Source organism: Plasmodium sp. gorilla clade G2, assembly GCF_900097015.1.
Source record: "Plasmodium sp. gorilla clade G2 genome assembly, chromosome: 1".
NCBI lineage: Eukaryota > Apicomplexa > Aconoidasida > Haemosporida > Plasmodiidae > Plasmodium > Plasmodium adleri (nom. inval.).
This window is the reverse complement of record NC_041693.1, coordinates 45,602-67,910: the sequence shown is the minus strand read 5'-3', so window position 1 is coordinate 67,910 and position 22,309 is coordinate 45,602. Positions and strand designations below refer to the sequence as shown.

At 18.4% G+C, this 22,309-nt stretch overlaps 7 protein-coding genes across 7 annotated transcripts; 2 read left to right on the top strand and 5 right to left on the bottom strand.

The window, feature by feature from the left end:
* Positions 1–227: 227 nt before the first annotated feature.
* On the top strand, positions 228–1,622 carry PADL01_0101800 (StAR-related lipid transfer protein; the record flags this gene model as incomplete). Its single annotated transcript, XM_028681558.1, has 1 exon — positions 228–1,622. The coding sequence occupies one exon, from the start codon at positions 228–230 to the stop codon at positions 1,620–1,622; it is 1,395 nt and encodes a 464-aa protein (XP_028536143.1).
* Positions 1,623–3,300: 1,678 nt separating this feature from the next.
* Positions 3,301–5,788, bottom strand: PADL01_0101700 (conserved Plasmodium membrane protein, unknown function; the record flags this gene model as incomplete). Its single annotated transcript, XM_028681447.1, has 2 exons — positions 3,301–4,901; positions 5,017–5,788. The coding sequence occupies 2 exons, from the start codon at positions 5,786–5,788 to the stop codon at positions 3,301–3,303; spliced, it is 2,373 nt and encodes a 790-aa protein (XP_028536142.1).
* A 1,573-nt stretch (positions 5,789–7,361) lies between these two features.
* On the bottom strand, positions 7,362–8,075 carry PADL01_0101600 (thrombospondin-related sporozoite protein; the record flags this gene model as incomplete). The annotated part of the gene is made up of 3 exons (XM_028681336.1): positions 7,362–7,740; positions 7,858–7,912; positions 8,018–8,075. The coding sequence occupies 3 exons, from the start codon at positions 8,073–8,075 to the stop codon at positions 7,362–7,364; spliced, it is 492 nt and encodes a 163-aa protein (XP_028536141.1).
* Positions 8,076–8,903: 828 nt separating this feature from the next.
* PADL01_0101500 (parasite-infected erythrocyte surface protein) lies at positions 8,904–10,529 on the bottom strand (the record flags this gene model as incomplete). The annotated part of the gene is made up of 1 exon (XM_028681225.1): positions 8,904–10,529. The coding sequence occupies one exon, from the start codon at positions 10,527–10,529 to the stop codon at positions 8,904–8,906; it is 1,626 nt and encodes a 541-aa protein (XP_028536140.1).
* Positions 10,530–12,550: 2,021 nt separating this feature from the next.
* Positions 12,551–14,762, top strand: PADL01_0101400 (actin-related protein; the record flags this gene model as incomplete). Its single annotated transcript, XM_028681114.1, has 10 exons — positions 12,551–12,672; positions 12,760–12,832; positions 12,959–13,081; positions 13,211–13,412; positions 13,509–13,750; positions 13,898–13,967; positions 14,077–14,181; positions 14,330–14,385; positions 14,498–14,599; positions 14,715–14,762. 10 exons carry the CDS (start codon positions 12,551–12,553, stop codon positions 14,760–14,762), a joined length of 1,143 nt encoding a protein of 380 aa, XP_028536139.1.
* A 276-nt stretch (positions 14,763–15,038) lies between these two features.
* Positions 15,039–17,202, bottom strand: PADL01_0101300 (L-seryl-tRNA(Sec) kinase, putative; the record flags this gene model as incomplete). The annotated part of the gene is made up of 6 exons (XM_028681003.1): positions 15,039–15,100; positions 15,185–15,241; positions 15,369–15,426; positions 15,525–15,641; positions 15,780–16,048; positions 16,143–17,202. 6 exons carry the CDS (start codon positions 17,200–17,202, stop codon positions 15,039–15,041), a joined length of 1,623 nt encoding a protein of 540 aa, XP_028536138.1.
* A 333-nt stretch (positions 17,203–17,535) lies between these two features.
* On the bottom strand, positions 17,536–22,296 carry PADL01_0101200 (ATP-dependent RNA helicase, putative; the record flags this gene model as incomplete). Its single annotated transcript, XM_028680892.1, has 3 exons — positions 17,536–17,729; positions 17,950–18,205; positions 18,421–22,296. 3 exons carry the CDS (start codon positions 22,294–22,296, stop codon positions 17,536–17,538), a joined length of 4,326 nt encoding a protein of 1,441 aa, XP_028536137.1.
* Positions 22,297–22,309: the final 13 nt, after the last annotated feature.

Here is a 22,309-nt window from a genome sequence, read left to right as displayed (position 1 = left end):
AAAACATTTTGTAACAATATATATATTTTGATTTCATTTTATTTATTTTTGACAAGGGAAAGAAAATAAAAAAAAAACGAAAAAATAGAAGAGAAAGAAGAAAAAGAAGAGAAAGAGGGGAAAGCACATTTTCTTTTGTGATTATATAATATATATATTATATTTATTATATATATATATTTAAAGTTATTTATATTTATATTTATATTTATATTTATTTTTAAAAAATGAGTTTAAGAAGAAGAAAATTTATTTTATTGTCTTTTGTTTTCTTTGTGGTGGAACTGGTAGTTGGATATGATAATATTATTAATAATTATAGGAATATATCAAGAGAAGTAGTATATAATAAGAATATTGTGATAAATATAAAATTAGATAATAATATTTATAAGAATAAAACAAATAGTAGAATATTAAAAGAAAATAAAGAAGAATCCCTTGAAGCTGCTGCTGTTAATGAGAAAACAAAAGAAGATGTAAAAGAATCTTGTAACTATCATACATCCTCATCAGTATTTAATAATGATAAAGAGAATACATCAAGTTTTATAAAAACTGGTGAATCATATGAAGGAAATAATATACAAGGTCAAGCTCAAGCAGAAGCAGAAGGAAGTATAGAAAATGCATCATTAAATTTAAGAACAAAGAATGGAACATTAATAAATGATGATATGTTAGATTATTATTTAAATTTTTGTGATCAAGTAAATAATAAAACATTTCCATTTAATGAATGTACAAAATTACATACATCAGATATGGTAACATTATGTAAAAACAATAATGATGAGAAAAGTAAAATAACATATGATTTATTAGGATATGGAGAGATGGATGATGTGTCTGCTTATTCTTTAAGTTATGCTTTAAATGATGTTGAGACTATTAAAGATTGGAATAAAAATATATATAAATTAAATTATTTGAATTTAAAAAAATCTGATATTCAAGAAAAGATTGATAAAAATGAAAAAATAAATGTGAATAAATATATTTTACAAAATGAAAAAGATGTTCCAGAAGATGAAAGAAAATATTTATATCTTATAAATGGACTTCCATGGCCATTTAAAAGTCAAGATACTATATATGAAGTATATCAAAAATATTATAATAACAAAAATATGTTATTAATTATAAATAAATCTTTAAATGATGTTTTTGATAATAATAGTAGTTATGCTAGAATTAATAACTATGAAAACTTTTTCTGTATCTATCCTAAAAGTAAAAATTCTTATGATAAAGGAGTTAAATATGTTATGTCAATTATTTATGATGTTAATATTCCTAAATTTATTCAAAATAATATACTTAATCAAATTTTTCCAGATCTTATATTTAACTTACATAATACATCTATAGCTATCACAGATAAAACTGTAGGCACAGTTGTAGACTTGTCAAAAAGTGAACAGAACGCTTGGCATGCACATAGTTTAAAAGAAGTCAAGCCATCAGATACTCCAATTGTTGAAAATATATCAACTGAACAAGAAAATTCTTATGGAATGGGTTTTATTAAAATGATTTTTGTTGATGGACCTTATAATTTTTGGATTATCAACGTTAACTTTTTTAAAAAAATATTTGGTTTGTTTTTTAATACGCAATAAAAATGCAAATGTGATATTTTGAAGGGAATAAATAAAAAAAATAAAATAAAATAAATTAACATATAAAATAGAATATATATATATATATATATATATATATATATATATATATATATATATGTATATATGTATGTATTTATTTAATTACCAAATGTTGACAGAAAAAAGAATTTTATTTTGCACATAGACCATAACGTTGGAACAAAATGTAATCCGATTTATCATTAATATATAATTATTTACTATTATAAAAAAAATTGTTATATTTTTAATGCTATTTGGAAGGAACAAAAAAAATAAAATATAAAAATAATAAAATATTAAAATGAAGAAATAAATACACATATTATATCATTTCATTTTTTTTTTTTTTTTCTTTTAAAATTTTTTGTATTTCTTAAAGGAACCAAATAAAACATATATATGTTATGTGTGTATAAATATAAATATTAAATAAAATACGATGTTCCTATTTATTATCATTTTATTTCATTATTATAACATTATATATATATATATATATATATATATATATATATATATATATATATATGTTTACATATATGTATATATAATTTTTTCTTTTAATTTGTTCTTTTTATTTATTTTTAAGGCTATTATTTGTCTTCTTTTTTTTTTTCTCTTGTTTTTTTTTTTTTTTTTTTCTCATTTTTTCTCATTTTTTCTCATTTTATTTTATTTTAATTTTTCTTTTTTTTTTTTTTTTTTTTAGATTAATATTATTTTAAAAAACGCTTCTTTTTGTATGTTATGTGTATACATTTTATACATATATATATATATCTACCTTAACATTTTAAACCATTTAAAAATAATAATTAAATTAAATTTATTTTTCTTTTAAAATATATATCTATTTGATAAGAAAAGAAAAGTGTATAAATTAATTAGGGTTATAATTTTATAAATTAAAAGGTATCAATAAGGAATCATACCTTTAATATATCTAAAACAATACAAAGGTGTATATGTATATATATATATATGTGTGTGTGTGTGTGTGTTACCTGAACGGTTCATATATTTAATATACTTTATATAATAATATCAAGCCAAAATGGTTTAAATGTATACTTGTCTCGCCTGAACAAGTCAGGTTTTGCGTCATATAAAATAGCTTATATTTTTGAGATGAGTAATTTTTGTTAAAAAAGAAAGAAAACAAAATAATGAAAGGTTTGAGAGTTAATAGAAAAATATGAAAAGTATAAAATGTTTGTAAAATTATATTGAAAAAAAAAAAAAGAAAAATATAATTTTCAAATAACAATAATTTTATTTAATATAAATAAAGGATGTAAAAAAAAAAAAAAAAGTAAGGTTTATGAAAGAATTACATAGCATGATATGCTATAAAAATTGAATAAAATGAAACAAAGACAAAAAAAAACAAAACAAAAATATATATATATATATATATATATATATATATATGTGTTACCTTTTAATATTTATTTATTTATTTTTTTTTGAGGGAAGGTGTTTCTTCCTTCAATTAGATAATTTTAATATTTGTATCATAAAATTAATAAGCAGATATACTTTGCTACCTGGGATAAAATTATTTCATTTTGTGTTTACTACATAAGTGAACAATTTTATCATAATTTAATTTTTTTTTTTTTTTTATTATTATTGTCGGAAGAATGTTATTAATCTATGATGGTTTAATATTATAATAGAACCACAAGAATAGAAATAGATACCATAATAAAAAGGAAGTGATTGCAAATATAATTAAATATATAGATAATGTAGATAAATTCAAAACGATTTTATTACAATAATCCTTTCTTACATCAATAAGTTCTTTTACAAATTTATTACAATTTGTATTTTTTGTTAATGTATCAATTTTTAATAGAATTAATGATTTAAGTACATTAAATTGATCTTTCATTTTATCAAAGAAATATATTATTTCTGAAAAGTTAATACTTTCAATAACATTTATTAGGAAAGTATTAATGATTGATTTTTTTTGGGTTCCATGTGTATTTCTGGGTGTATATTCGCTCCATCCTATTTTGTTTTTTTCATTACTATCAAGATCGTTGATATCGAATATTTTTTCTTTTAAAATACGTGCTTTATAAACAAACAGTTGGATAATTAAATCTAAATCATCTTTATATTGATCATTTACTTGATTACGTATAGATAAATATTTTTGATCGTCTGTTTTTGAATTCTCAGTAATATTATATGTATTAGCTTCCTTTTCACATACTATATCATTAAAACATATTTTACCATTTATTCCTTGAAAAATAATTCGGTTTAACTCATTTAAATAGGATTTGATACCCATAGCTTCTACATCTCCAAATTTAATATTTTCGTTTATAATACTTGTTGTTAATAATGATAACTTGACTTCTTCATTTCTTATTCTATTTAAAAACATATTATGGTCTTGTTTGACTATAACAACCCATATATAATCCATAAAATTTAGCGAATTTTCATAAAAAGATGTTTTTAAAGTTGTAAAATGTTTTTCATATTCGTTTATATTTTTATCTATAGATCCTGTATCAAAAGAATTAATTTTACTTACAAGAGTTGTTGTTATATTATCATCAATTAATGGTGCGTTTTCATTTTTAATACAATAATCTATAAGAGTATTATTTAATATATCGAAACGTAATTCATTTTTTAGTATTCGCTCTGATAAAATACAAGTAGTTCCTCCTATAATTGATGTACTTAAGAATAATATTCCAAATGATAAAATAACAATTGTAAGGAATCCAAAGTAAGCACTGAAATGACCAAATAATTTAATAAAGAAATTATTATTTTTTTGAATATTTCCTATAAGAATATAAATCATAAATATTATGATACCTAATAATATTAATAATGGTGGTAATAATAAAACAATATTAGTTAATAGAATAATATTTGTATATTTAGGAATTCGTTCTTTAATTTTATATTTGTTATTTATTCCTTTAATAGAATTTCCAGCTTTTGTTATTAATTCTGTAAATTTAGGTAAATTATCATTAAATATATTTCTTATTGTTTCATCGATTGTATGAAATGAATACTTTATTGTACTTTTAACTTCTTTAATAATCTTTCTAGCATTGTCGAAATTTTTATTTCCTTCATTAAGAATGGTTGTTAGTGTTTCACTGATCCCTGTGAGTGCAGGATAGGTGTGAAAATATCCGTTTTCGAGTGCCTCGTTATTTTTATTTATGTTTTCTTTTAGTATATTGAGCTTATTGAACGTTGTAATGTATCCTAAAAAAAAAAAAAAAAAAAAAAAAAAAAAAAAAAAAAAAAAAAAATATACATATATATATATATATAATATATATATATATTTATTTATTTATTTATGTTCCCTTTTTCTTACTTTCGAGGAGGGGGAAGGGAGTGTTTTCGTCTAGCAATGAGTCGTCCTTTGCCCTGAGTTTCATTTTTTTATATTCTTTTAATATTGAATCAACATCAGTTAATATATGTTCAGCTGAATAACATGAAATGTCGACTGTGTTTGGATCAGTACATTTATTTAATAAGAAGGCATCAATTTTTGTATATATATTACAAATATTATCATGTATTCCTCTTTTAGTTTTTATAAAATAATGCATATATGTAATTCCAGAAAGTAGAAGTAATAATAAAAGGAATGTTATAAATGAATATGTTATAAAATAACAAGATTTTTTCATTACACTTTGTAATAAAGTTCTGTCTTCATTATGACTACTATTTTCACTTATATGTGAGGTACAATATTTACAGAACCATTTTTTTAACATTCTTTTTATACATTTTGTATATAATAATAATGTTAAAAAATATAAGCAAGAAAAGATTATAAGGAAATATATACTACACATAACATATTGATTTCTTTTTAATATATCTAAAATACTATTAAAATCAAAATGAGAAAAATCTTCTAATTTCCATGATGTATATAAATTATTTAATGTACTAGTAGAAAATATATCGTCATTATAAGAATTCTTAATATTATTACTGAATATTATATTCTTGTTTTCATTTTGACAAAAGAAATTAAATTCGTTATGAATTATATGGCTAAGATTTTTCAACTCCTCTTTTATTAATTCCGTTTTTTTCAGTTCTACGCTTAAATCGTTAAAGTCTCCCATTTCGTTTTTTTTTTAATATAACACGTAAAAGATATATAAATGGATATATATATGAATATATATATGAATATATATATATATATATATATATATATATATATATATATATATATATATATATATATTTATATATTTATATATTTATATGTTGAGCATAAAATAAATACAAAAAAAGAGTGACAAAGCTTACAAAGGTGAACACATGAAAATAAGAAAAAATAACAATTTTAAAATGTAAGTCAACAAGTAGAAAAACCACATCTTATATATATATATATATGTATGTATGTATATACAAATGTTTATATAATTATATAAAATCTACACTTAAAAAAAAGAAAAATGTGGGGTTGTTCATACAAATGTGTTTTTATATGACATGGTAAAAATGAAAGTTAGACATACATGTTACATATATATATATGATAAATATATATGTATATATATATATATATAACATATATTAAAAAATCGGAATATACCAATATTTTAAAAATACTTGTGCACTTTTGTTAACATAATTTTTTTTTTTTTTTTTTTTTTTTTTTAAAATAAGAACATATATATATATATATATATATATATATATATATATATATATATGTTATAATTTTTTTAATTCATTAAATATTTTATGGTACCAAAAAAAACATATTGGTATATTAACATACACACATATATATAACATATATATAATATATATATGATTAGTTCTTTGTGAGTTTATTTTATTTTTGATTTTTTCATTTTATTGTTTTTAAAATTTAATCAAATATATACATCAATGCAAATATTTCAAATATATATTTTTTTTTCTTTTTGCATGTAAGCTAATATATGTTCATTTTTTTTTTTTTTTTTTTTTTTTTTTTCAAATCGAAATATATGTATATATATATATATATATATATATAAAATAATAAAAGTATTCATTTAATATGCCATAGGAATATATTTATTCTCTATAATTTTTGTTTAAATAAATAAAAGAAAAGATAAGAAAATTATGTGAACATAAGTGAATATATAAATATTATGTACACAAAAAAAAAAAAAATAAATAAATATATATATATATATATATATATATATATATATATGATATACATATATTACGCATGGTAGTAATATGTGTTCCGCTAAGAACAAATCTAACGTGCCACATATATATATAATATATAATATATATATATTATATTTTTGTAAATATGCTCAAATGTTTTTATTTATTAAACATACAATACATATATTTATGCACATTAAATATATATTATATATATATTAAAAATATATTATTTTGTATTTTAAAAGTTAAAGAAATAAAATAAAGCCATATATGTTCTTTTATTTTATTGAAGAAATAAAAGTATATAAAATAAAATAATTATAGATCAACACATATATATATACATATATATTTTGAGTATGTATTTTTTAAAAAAATATTATATTTATTATTTTTAATATAGGAAATGTTGAAAAAAAAAAGAAACATATATATAAATAAAATAACATATGAACGCAATATCATAGTGAATAACATAAATATATATATATATATTTATTTATTTTGTTAGATAATTTTTTTTTTGATTGATAAGATAAGACATATTAATAAGACTATAATATTAATTACAGAAAAAATAGTAAAGATTAAAATATATTTTGTTTTGAATTTTTTCTTTTGTTCTTTTTCTTTATTTTGTAAATAAGTTTTTTCTGCTTCTTCATAAGTTTCAGGACATATTTGTATATGACAAATTGTAGATTCTGTAATATTATGACATCCATGTGATTTCTTTTCATCTGTACTTATTCTTACTCGGATTTTTACTCCATAGTCACATGTTTTAGAGCATGCACTCCACTCAGACCATGCATCACAGTTTGAATGTTCTTTAAGTAATCTTTTGTTTATAATAAAATTATTATATGTCACATCACCACTATCTCTAAAATGATAAAATATATATATATATATATATATATATATGTTATTATAAAATATATTTCTTTTTGTAGTATTATAGGAATAATTCCTTTCCTTTTTTTTAAAACATTGTGCTTACATATATGTTTCAAGGGTTGACTGTCGAAAGCGGGTCCCATATCTTGAAAACGAATCTACAAAAGGGAAATATAAATATAAATATATAAATATATATATATATATATATATATGTATTATTTAGATTATTTATTTTTTTTTCTCTTTATTTTTGAATATACCAAGATGTGCCTTTATTAAATACAAAAGAAAAAAATATCTTGAAATTCTCATAAGCATTTTGTAAAAAGTGGACAATGAAATAATACAAAAAAATATTTATAAATTTTTTTTAAAGAGGATATATTAAATTTATTATTATATAAAAGGAATAGATAATATATATATATATATATATATAAACAAATATCACATGACAAAAAATGAGAAAAAAAAAAAAAAAAAAAAAAAAAAAAAAAATATATATATATAATAAAACATGGTTAAATATATATATATATATATAAGATATTGTCTTGTATGTGCATGTAGACCAAAATTTTATTTATTTGATTTATTTTTTATAGTTTTATATCATGCTGTCAAATGGTTTTACTTATATGGATCTTATTTTTTTTTTTTTTTGTCGTTATATATGAATAATTAAATAGTTCCATATAATATTCATATTGGTTGTAAAAACATTAAATATTTATATCTTTATATATATAAAGAGAATGGCTCAAATATTAATCACATTATATATATATATATATATGTATGTATGAGGAGAAGTACATTTATTCTGGACATTTTTAATTTTTTAAAAATAAAGGTTGTGTGTAAATAAGTTGAGTTTTTTAATTACGCATAAAAAAAAAAAAAATAGTAAAATAAATTTAAAAAAAAATAATAAAAATGACAATATAAATTCCAAAATTTTAAAATGAAATGTAAAATATAAGAATATTTTTAAAATATATAAAATATATATATATAAACATGTGAATGTAGTAACAAATACATGTATATTTTTATTTGTGTTCACAAATATTAAAATATAAAAAATAAATGAAATGTTTATATATATATGTATATATTTATTTTTATTTTCATTTTTCATTTATTTTATAGGATGTGTTTTTTTTCTACATCTCGTATTTTTTTATATATTAATATTAAAGTAAATATGATTAATAAAGCAAATACTAAACACAAAATATATACTGATGAATTTCCTTTATTAATAATTTGTTCAAGTTTATGAGCTTTTTCTGTTAATAATTTTAATTCATTATTTTTTTCAATTTTTTTTGTTAATTTATTTGTAATATCTTCCATATTTTTTTTATGATGTTGTGTATGTGTGTGGAAAAGATTTTTTAGACCAGTTAATTCTGTTGAAAAGATTTTTTGTAAATTTTTTGGATCTTCTGTTTGATTTATTAAATTTTTTTTTATAACTTTTAATTCAGATTGTACATATTGTAATCTTTCATTTAATATATCTATATTTTGTAATAATTTTTTTTCACTGTTTATTTGATATGTCATAAATTTTTGTAACAATGTCGTTATAGATTTTAATACATCTATTGTTTGATTGATATTATTATTTTGTGGATTCATATCATTTAATATTTCATTGACAGATGTATTGATATCATTAGCTGAAATATCTTTATTATAATTAATATTATTATTATTTATATCATTTATATCATTTATATCATTTATACCATTTATATTATTATTCAGATTAAATGTTAATATTTGTTTTATTCCAACAAATGTAGGAACATAAACATTTTTATTTTGGTTATATTGTTTATTATCATCTTCTTTATAATTGAAAGATGTAAAAGCTATATAATTTTCTTTGGCTATATCTTTTTTCATAATTAAAGTATTAATATAATTATTACTCTTAGGATAATAAAAGGCAATCGTTATTTCCTTTTTATTACACATAATTTTTGTGTGTATTAAATTATTAATCATAATCATATCAATAGGTATATTTTTAAAAATGTTTGAATCGTCTGGATTTATAGATTCATTTCCATTGTTTACAATCATAGATACGTTTAAAATATCACTATTATTTTTATTGTGGTTATTATTATTGTTGCTGTTATTTTTTAGTTGAAATAAAATACCTATACCATTAAAAACATTTTTATATCCAAATATATTATACTCCTCTTCTTCTAATACAAGATTTACATCACTGTTAGCTTCTTTAATAATAAATTCATCCTTTAATAGCCATAAAGCGAATCCATTTCTTTTTATTTCCTTTTGATTTTTATTATTTGTTTTATTAGATGTATTCAATTTTTCATCAGATTTGGTTTTATATACAATTTCATGTACATCTTTATTTTCATCTTTATAATATTTCTGATCAATATTTTCTTTGTAATATTTTCTTTCTATAAAGAAATTAAATTCAATAATAAAATTGTCAGACTTTATAGGATTCTTATTATAAAGAACACCTCTTCTGTTATAAATGTTTGGTATTAATACAACATGTTTATTTGAACTCACACTTGAATAATCAATATTCCAACCATTTTCTAAATTTTCTACATTGAAAGGAGACTTAAAAGAATGAATCTTTGATAAATAATTATTGTAGTAATCATTATAATTATTATTTTTTGTCTCACTGTTTTTACATTTGTCAATAAACAAACACCATATAGTCATATAAAGGTAGAACAACAATCTTGTGTTTTTTTTTATCATTATATAAATTTTTTTTTTTTTTTTAAATAAGCAATATATCAACAATGTGGTATATATAAATATAAATATATATATATATAATATATTTATAAATAAGAAAGAAACATATATAAATATAAATATAAATATATATATATATATATATATATATTTATTTATATATATTTCATTATACTTACAACGATCTTTTATTTTCAAGAGCTCATCATATTTTTATATTTTATGTCATCGAAATACTGAAAAAATATTAAAAAAGTTACACAACATATTACTTTATAAAAAAATAATAAACATATAAATAAATATATGTATATATTTATTTATATTTATATTTATTTATTATGTATATTTGTTTTCTTGTTATTTTTTTATTTCATACATATTTATATTAAATTGTCATATATATCGTTTCCTTAAAATTATACTTTTTTTTTTTTTTTTTTTTTTTTTTTTTTTTTCTATCTTTATATGTTTGTATTTTTTTAATAATAAAATAAAACAAATATATAAATGTTTATATAAAGATTTATATTTATTATTATTATTATATATATATATATAACATTCTTTATTCTCCCTCTTCATAAAAAGGAAAAAAAAAAAAAAAAAAAAATGAAATAAATAAATGAATGAATAGTATATTTCTTGGAGATATTTATTATTTCCATATATATTATATATATATATATATTTTTTATATAATAAATAATTTAAAGATAAGAACTATACATATCTTCAATAATGTGCCTTATTCAAATTGTTTTCCTTTTTATATTATAGAATATACTAATTTTTTTTTTTTTTTTTTTTTGAATAAATATATGTTGATAAAAAATATTAAAAGGATTTTTCTAGTAAATAATATAAGGAAAAATGTAATTTTTATTAAGGAATATATTAAAATATGATAATATAAGATATATATTATATCTATTGTGTTCTTAATTTTATATATATATATATTAATAAATATATATATTTTTTCCATGTCTCTAAGAAATGCGTATGTAGATCATCATTTGTTTCTATTTGTATTTATATTTTATCTTAACATAAAATTGTGGTATATATAAATATATATATATATATATATATATATATATGTTATTTTTTATTTTTTTTTTTTCGAATGAATATAACAGGATTGTTCTTTTCTTTATCTGTTCTTTTTCTCTTCCTTTTTTTTTTGAACTTGATTCATGGTATGTATTAAATATATATATATATATATTTATATATATTAATTATATTTTATAATATGTCTTTTAAAAGATTATTATATGGTTTATTTTCTAATGAGAAAAAAACAAAACATGTAACTTCAGATTAAAAGTTCTTATTATTTATTTATATTATCCTATATAAATTTGAAGATACATATTAGGTGTATATATATTTTTTTTTTTTTTGAAAGCATACTATATAAAGGGTAGCCCATATATATATGAAAAAGGAAAATAAAATATATTATATATATATAAGTATATACACGTGCGTGCACGGATATTCATTTATTTATTTATTCATTTATTTGTTCTATGGTAGTTAAAAAACAAAAAAGAAAAATTAATATGGAAATTATAAAATAAAATATGTATAATATAAATAATATTTAATACATATAATTAAACATTTCAATATAGAATATTGTGTTTTTCCTATTTTTTTTTTTTTTTATAAGAAGAAACCTGTTCTTATAACTGTAAATACATTTTATAACCAGGAGGTATACTATAAGAATTTTTTTTTTTTTTTTATATGTTTACATATGATTACATTTATATATTTTTAATTTAACATATTGATGTTTTTTCACTTATATATATGTTGGGTTATTTAAGGTAATATATTTTTTTTTTTTTTTTTTTTTTTTTTTTTCTTAATATTGTAATATAAATTTTAATATATTTTAAAATATTAGACCTAAAAATATATATTTACAAAAAAAAAAAAATACATATATTATATATATATATATATATATATATATATACATATATTTTTATATGTTAAAAAAAAGAATGAACAACGATTATGTAAATAATATTTATCCTAATCAGCCTATTATAATAGACAATGGAACTGGATATATAAAGAGTGGATTTGCTGGGGAGGATATACCCTCACTTGTATTTCCATCTTAGTAATAAAAAAAGAAAAAATTAAAATATATATATATATATATATATATATATGTATATGTTCATTTTATTTTATTTGTACTCATAAGTGTAGGGAGACCAAAATATAAACGTGTGATGGCAGGAGCTGTTGAGGGAAATATATTCGTAGGGAATAAAGCCGTAATGACATAAAAAATTAAATAATCTATTCATTTGTTTGTATATATATATATATATATATATATATATTTATATATTTTTATATATTTATATATTTTTATATATTTATATATTTTTATTTTTTAGGAAGAATATAGAGGTCTTTTAAAAGTAACTTATCCTATTAATCATGGAATCATTCAGAATTGGAATGATATGGAGAATATATGGATTCATGTTTATAATTCTTTAAAAATTAATTCAGACGAGGTATCAAAAATAAAAATGAATATATATATTAATAATATGTATATATATATGTATGTATGTATATGTGTGTATGTTTCATCTAACAAATTTATATATATATATATATATGTGTGTATATTTTTCTTTTAGCACCCTATCCTATTAACTGAAGCACCTTTAAACCCTCAAAAAAATAAAGAAAAAATTGCTGAAGTTTTTTTTGAGACCTTCAATGTACCTGCTTTGTTTATTTCTATGCAAGCCATTTTATCTTTATATTCTTGTGGAAAGACTAATGGAACAGTCTTAGATTGTGGTGATGGTGTATGTCATTGTGTGTCTATATATGAAGGTAAAACACCATGGAAAAAATATATACATATATATATTTTCATATATATATTTATATATATATATATATATATATATATTTTTATTTTAATAAAAGGATATAATATAACCAATACAATAACAAGAACAGATGTCGCAGGTAGAGATATAACAAACTACCTAAGCTATTTGTTAAGAAAAAATGGGCACTTATTTAATACATCTTCAGAAATGGAAGTTGTTAAGAATATGAAAGAAAACTGTTGTTATGTTTCTTTTAATATGAGCAAAGAAAAAAACTCTTCAGAAAAATCTGTTACTACTTTGCCGTATATACTGCCGGACGGATCTCAAATATTGGTTAAAACAAAAAATATAAGAATATATATATATGAATATATATATATATATATATATATATATATATATATATATATATATATATATATATATTTATGTATGTGTGTATATGTTTATATATATATTCCTTCATTTTATTTTTAACAGATTGGATCGGAGAGATATAGGGCACCGGAAGTTTTGTTCAATCCTTCCATTTTAGGATTAGAATATTTGGGTAATATAAAAAAAAAAAAAAAAAAAAAAAATTATATGTATAATATAAAAATTAATATAATTTTTATAATCTTACAATTTTATTATATTTTTTTTTTTTTTGTTGATAGGTCTTTCTGAATTAATCGTAACATCAATAACAAGGGCTGATATGGATCTTAGAAAAACTTTATATTCTCATATTGTATTATCAGGAGGAACTACATTATTCCAAGGTATAATTTTATGTATATATTTATGGGTCTATAATTTGATATTTATATAAATTTTTTTTTTTTTTTTTTTTTTTATGATATTATGTAACTTTATCCATGCTACACATTAACATAAAAATAAAAACATTTTAATTTATTATCTGTGCAGGATTTGGAGATCGCTTGTTAAACGAAATAAGAAAATTTGCTCCCAAGGATATAACAGTATATATATATATATATATATATATATATATATATATTTATATATTTATATATTTATATATTTATTTATTTTAATGTTGTCATTTTATTTAATATTGGACTCTTTTTATAGATAAGAATTAGTGCCCCTCCTGAACGTAAATTCAGTACATTCATTGGAGGATCGATTTTAGCCTCCTTAGCAACTTTCAAAAAAATATGGATATCCAAACAAGTCATAAAGAAGAAACAAAATGAATCATTTATAAATAAATATATATATATATATATATATATGTATTTATATTTATATTTATATATATATATTTTTTTTTTTTGTGTGTTTATAGGAATTTGATGAATACGGGTCAGTTATATTACATAAAAAGTCTTTTTGATTTTTTAAACTCAATAAGTTTATATATTTGTGATATTTTTACTAGATTCATTTTTAAACTCTTTTACAATATATTCATATAAATATAAATACATATATGACATTTATTATGAATAAATTGTTTTCTATTAATTTTCTAAAAGCATTCTATATACATGTATATATATTTTTTTTTTTTGGTAATTTTTTTTTTATACTTTTTATAAGATTATTACAAAAAAATAAAAAAAATAAATAAATCTATTCACTCAATATATATATATGTATATATTGTTCATTAAGATATGTCCAATTTTTTATCTATATATTCTGGAGTAATCATTTTATTCATTCGGCACTCTGAGATATATAAAAATATATATTTATATGTGTATGATATTATTTTATTGTTATTATTTTTTTTTTTTTCCTTTTTTATTATACCTTTTAATATTTCCAATTTAATGACATGAAACCTTTTGGCATATTCGTTTTTCTTTTCTATAAAGGATGTAATGTGTATATAAATAAATATGCATAAATTATATGTTAATATATATATATATATATATATATATATATATTTATTTATTTATATATTTCTTCTTATTATATTTTTTTTTTTAACCATTTTGTAGGTTTTTTAATTTTTCATGTATTATTTTATTAATTGTTACATTGAGAATCTAAAAGAATTAAAATACATATAATAATTTTATAATGAATGAAGAAATATATTTATATTTTAGTATGTTCATATATTATATGTAATAATATATATTACATTTAATTTGTTGGGGTTCATATCGTTTTTCTTCTTATCATGTTTTCTTATTTTTATTGTATCCATATTTTTGAAATTATCAAAATGGTTGTAAATAAAGCGAAGAATATGTACTAGCTCGAACTAAATGAAAAAAAAAAAAAAAAAAAAAAAAATTAACATATACATATATATATATATATATTTAAATGTTGGAGTATTATCCATATATATTTCCTCATTAAACTTTATTTTTTTCATCTTTACCTTTCCTACTTTATTCTTCTTAGTTTTATATTTTTTGTAGAAGGTATTAACTTGAAGTGATAATATTTTTTCTTGCCATTTATATTTTGATTTGACTACATGTATCATTTTTGACAAATATTTTTCTTGCTTTGATTGGATAGAATATTTTTTATGACATTTATAATTTCTAATAATAGTTTTTGAAGAAATATATTTGAATTTTACCCTCTTCTTATTTCTATTAAGACATGTAGCAAGTGGAGTATTTATGTATGTCTGAATATAATTATAAGGATCTAAAGGAATAAAAATATATATATATATATATAAATATATGTGTGTATATATTATATATAAAAAATAATCACATATATATCCTTTTCGTGTTACATTTTTTGGTAAGAATATAATATTCTTTTCTCATGGAAGGTAAATGAAATGTATCATTTAATATAATAATTCTATTTTGTGTTCCTCCCTTTCTCATTATATTCTTGCAATATTCATAGGCTATTTCTCTAGACAGGTTCCAATACTTTATTTGATTATAGCTTGTTGGTTTTTTGTTTTGTTTTTTCTTTTCTTTTTTGTTTGTTTTTTTTAATTTTATAAAAAGAGTATCATTTTTATTTATTATGTTTGATTTTTTGAAAACTGGATAAAAGATATTTCCATTTATTTTTTTATCTTTCTTGTGGAATATATAAAATTTTGATTTATTTAATGTACATACATGACAATTATTAGTATCGATTCTTTCAATTTGTTGTCTTTTAAATGCATCTATAATATTGTTCGTGTTGTGATAAAATAATTTTTCTATTTGATCTGTTGATATGTTATATATGTATGTATTAAAATTATAAGTTAAAAATTTTTTAAAATATTTTATGAATTTATATATATTTTTGTAAAAAATAAAAAACAATTTTTTATTATATTTATGTATACATGGTTTATAAAAGAACTTTTTATATATTTTATTATATTTATGATTATTATTTATCTTATTATTATTTTTTCTTTTTATTTTTTTTCTACTGTTCTTATGATGTTTTTTTTTTCCCTCTAAACGATCAAACGTTTCATTTTGTGTATTTCTATATTTATTAAGAATAAAAATAGATGATTTTTTATTAATGATATTTAAAAAATGTCTAGTTAGAAATATTAAAAATGAAAACGAGGGTGCTATATTATCTTCCTTTCTTCTTATTGTTCTTAATATGTTCTTTTGTTCTCTCTCCTTTATTTGATAATAATATTTTATTATTTTGATGAAAAATTTTTTTTCCTCTACATTTTGTTTGTAGGAATATTCTTTTTCATTTTTTATGTTTACAAAAAAATAAAGAAATAAGTAGATCACCTTATTTCTTTTAAGCAAGTAATTTATGAATTTATCTTTACCGCTACAAGGTGGACCATAAAAGAGTAGAACAAAATTCATTATAAGAACATAAAAAAAAAAAAAAAAAAAAAAAAAAAAAAATTAAAAATGTACTTGAATTGTTAAATGATGTAAAAAAAAAAAAAAAAAAAAAAAAAAAAAAAAAAATATATATATATATGTATATATATATATATATATATATATATATATATAAATGAACAAAAAAAAATAAAATAAATAAAAATAAAAAAAAAAAAAAATAAAAAAAAAATAGGATATATATAATATAAAAATATTATGAAATATATTGATAATATATATATATTTTCTTCATTTTTGTGCTATTGGAATTGGGTCCCTTGTTTCTTTTTCTTTTTCTTTTACTTTTTATTATCTTTTTATTTTTTCCTTAAAGGTAAACATATTATTCATATAACAGTCAATATCATACGTTTTGATATTTAACTTTTTGAATATTTCTTTGTTATAATTTCTTTTCATTTTTTTTTCAAAAATATTTATTATAGCCCCCTTGTTGTTTATTCTTCCTATTCGTCCGCATCTATGTACATATTCTGTTGTGTCTATAAAGAGGATAAATGTTAAAATTGGATGATAATGTTTAAAAATATTGTGCGCAGTGTAATAAATAAATATATATAAAGATATATTATGTGTAATATATAAAAAAATTATATGCTATATAAAATATTAAATCTAACAAATATATATATATATATATATATATATATATTTATATTAATTTTTTTTTTTTTTTTTTTTTTTTTTTTTTTTTTGTGTTACCAAAAGGCATGTCATAATTTATAATTGTCGTGAAACCCATACAATTGATACCCCTATATAACAAATTTGTTGATATAAATAAAAAGTTGACGTACTTTTTTAAATTTTTATAATCAATCAAATCGTTTTTAAAAAAATTAGCATAATTTATATCCTTGAATATCTTCTTTTTCCCTTTATCTTTCTGAGAAAATATTGTCTGAATGTCAACGTCAAATCGGTTTCTGAAAAGACTCCATAAGTCCAACACTTTTTTCTAAAAAAAAGAAATATATATATATATATTTAAGTGAATTAATATAATTGTATGTACTGTTCAGGTGTTTTATTTAACAAATGCATAAAATAACATGAACAAGTCATGTTTTTTTTTTTTTTTTTTTTTTTTTCTATATAAAACAGCCAAAATAAAAAATATACATATATGTATATTAAATAACATTGTGTATATTTCTTTTTTTTCATTTTTACCTTGGTGTTGCAGAAAACTAAAACGTTTTTGTTGAGTGGGTTAGAAAAAAGAACTCTTAAGAAATTACTTGTAGCATTATTATTTCTTTCTTTGTTTTTTTTATCATAACAATAGTTTAGGTGTATTAAATTTTTTGGCATATTTACAATACTGTTTATTTTAAATAAATCGTTTAACATGATTTGCTCCCTTTTATAATTGATAAATGAATTATTTGTTTGTTTTGTGTCGTTATTTTTTTGATGATTTAAATGTAAATCATCATCACCACCACTACTACAACTACTACTACTATAATTATCATCATCATTATTATTATTATTTTCATTATTTGGAATTTCTTGTTTTTTTTTTGTGATAGAAGTATCACTTGTTGTAACATCCTTATTTTGAATTTGTTTCCTTTCTTTATGATTTTGATCTGTTATATATTTATCATTAATAAATTCAGAATATAAATTATTTAAAAAGTTGGTTGTAATAATATGTTTTGTATATGTTAAATATGGATATATAGCCGACGTAGCACTACAACAAATAACATTTACAACTGAGATGTTATTTTTATAATGTTGTATATTATTTGTATCTTTTATAATTTTTTTTTTTTGTACATCTTCTTCTTTATTTTTTAAATAAATACTTTTTAATAGTTTTGCAAAAAATTGGTTTTCTAATTCTACGACATTTTCTTTATTTTTAAGATTGTTTTTTACTTTCATTGAGCTGAAAAAAAAATCATATTCATCGAATATGACTGTAGATATATTATTTAATTTGATGATTTTTTTCTCATGTATTAATTTATGTAATCTTCCTGGTGTTCCAATATATATGTTAATATTTTCTTCATCATAAAATGATGATTGTATATGTTGTTCATTTGTGTGTTTATCATTAATATTATGCTCATCTATATTATTATTAACATGATTATCTTTGTTATTATTATTATTATTATTATTATTGTTGTTGTTGTTGTTGTTTTTTGTTTTCTTTTTTAAACTTTTAAGCTGATATTTAATATTATTTCCTCCTATTAATAAATGAACATTCATATTTAATTTTGCTTTAAAATTGATATTTATTTTTTCTATAAGCATGTGTGCATCTTTTTGTATGGAGCTGGGATATATGATTGAATTATTATTTTTAAAAAATGAAGCATCATATGATTTATAAAAAGAATTTATTATATCTTTATATAATTCATATATTTGAACAGCAAGTTCTTTATTATATGTAATTAATAAAATATCTTTTTTTTTTTTTTTTTTTTTTTTTTTTTCATCAAAGTTATATGTTTTCTCATTTTTTAAAGAATCATTTGCCGTGTTTTCTGTTTTTATATTATATTTTTTATTTTGATTTATTATATAGTTGAATATGTGTTTCATTCGTTCCATATTGTAATTAATAAAAGCTTGTTCTTCTGTTTTATTTACACAAACGAAGGAGGTGAGTTGTTCATTTATATTTTTATTAGCATAAAAGAATTTGTGTTTATCGAATAAATTATTTTCATCATATGATTTATTTTTTTGTATTTGATTTTTTTCGTATTGTAAAAAATTAAAATTACTAATTTCTTGGAAGAGGGGTAGTAGATATATAAATGTTTTACCTGTACCTGTTGGACAATGTAAGAAGAACGTTCTTATTAATTTTTTTAATTTGTCATTATATTTATTTACGTAAAGAATTTGTTTTACATTTGATGTTTTTTCTTTATCATCAGGATAATCATCTATATAATTATTTTCATTATCTTTTATATGACCTTCTTTTAGAAATTTTATTTCATTAGAGATGTCGTGGTTTTGTTTAGAATCGAGAGTATTATCTTTGATAGATGAATTGGAATTAACAAGTTGATTGTTTTCAATAAAAAAATTATTATTATTATTATTATTTATATTACATGATGTATCCTTTTGTTGTTGATCCATTTTTTTATTTATTACCATTTGATCAGGAGAACACACATTTGATATATCATATGTTGAAAGGAGTTTTTTTTTTTGCTCTGATATAATATTAGAGTTTTGATTTACAATATTGTTATGATCACATGTCATCCTTTTTTTATAACAATTGTATAGATCAACATTTACATTATTTAAAAAGAAAAGTATCATAGGTATATATTTAGCTTGATGGTCAGTAGTATAATTAATATCATTATATTTTAAATATATGTTAATAAAGTTATCATATATACCTACATCATAGAATGTGTAATTTAATTTTTTTTTTTTTTTTTTTTCCTTTTCTGAGACATCTTCTGTTATAACAATATTTTTATTTGCATTAAAATCAATTATAGAATCATATTGTTGTAATCTTTTTTTTATTGCATCTGTATTATTTTCTGCATTATTTTTTATTTGTATTTGTCTTCTAAAATTATCAATAGATTTAGAAACTTTAAAAATTTCTTGTATGTTTGGAATGGGTTGATTATTATTATTAACTTGAGAATTTGTTGTTATATTATTTGATATAAAATTTTCATGATCGTTTGTAACATTTTTAGTATGAATATATTGATGATCATTATAATAATTATGAGTTTGATTATTATTTTTTTGATTTTCATTTATATTTGTTTCAAGTGTAATATTTTTTTGATTATATTGATTTGTTATATCATCGATGTAATGTTTAATTTTGTTTTTTCCATGTTCACAATTAATATTAAATTTGTCTTCATTTGTGTAATTATTTTTATTATTCGATATATTTTTTTTATGTTTGCTATTGTTTATAGGTATTTCTATTGTGTTTTGCTTTATATCTTTCTTATTATATATTTTATTATTTGAAATTTGTATGTTAACATTTTTATTTTTTTTGTTAACATATTTATTTATTTTGTTATTATTTTTATTTTTATTTTTTTTGTTATTATTTTTATTTTTTTTGCTATTATTTATAATATTTTTTGATGTTGTCTCTTTTGAAAGAATTTTGTTTAGTATTTCATTTTGTAGTACATCATTTTTAATATTTTCCTTTTGTTTAAATATTTCATATTTTTTTGTTTTTTTATTTAATTTATCTATTGAATAATTTAGATTGTTTTCAAACATATTTAATATATTTTCTTGTTTTTTATTTCTTTTAAATTTGTGTAATTTTTTTTTTTTTTTTTTTTTTTCATCATATGAATGATTATTGTCTTGATTCTGTTGTTCTATATTACTTTTATAATTATGATCACTTGATTGTTTATCTAAAAGAAAAATATTTTCTTTATCATTTTGATGTGCATTACCTTTTATATTATCTTTTAAATGTTTAATGTGTGATTCTTTTTTTTTATATATATTTTTAATTTTTTTGTTTAAAAATTTGAACTTATCATTTTTTTTCTTTATTCTTAACATTTCTTTTTTTGAGAAGGTTGGTTTTTTTTTTTTTTTTTTTTTTTTTTTGGATAATAAATTGGACATATTCCTGTGATTATTACTTGTAGTTATATCATCATTTTGAATTTTTATATTATTATATTTTGATACATTTTTATTATGATAATAATCATATTTATTATTTTTATCTTTTAGTTTTATATTTATTTTGTTATAGTCCTTTCTGTTTTTTTGACAATAGGGTAAGTAGTCCCTTGCAGGTAATATTCGAATGGTTTTATAATATGGATTAACATTTATTTTTTTTTTTTTTAAAAAATTATAAAGAAAGTATTTTGTTTTGTTTATTTTATTTTTTTTTTTTTCTTTTGTTAATATTATGTTGTATGATTCTTCTCTTTCATTTGAAACAAAACATAAGCAATTTCTTGTAAATAATGTAATCAAAAGAAAATAAAAAGTAATATAAAAACAAAAATTTAATGAGAAGAAAGAAACATACATTTACACGTTAGAT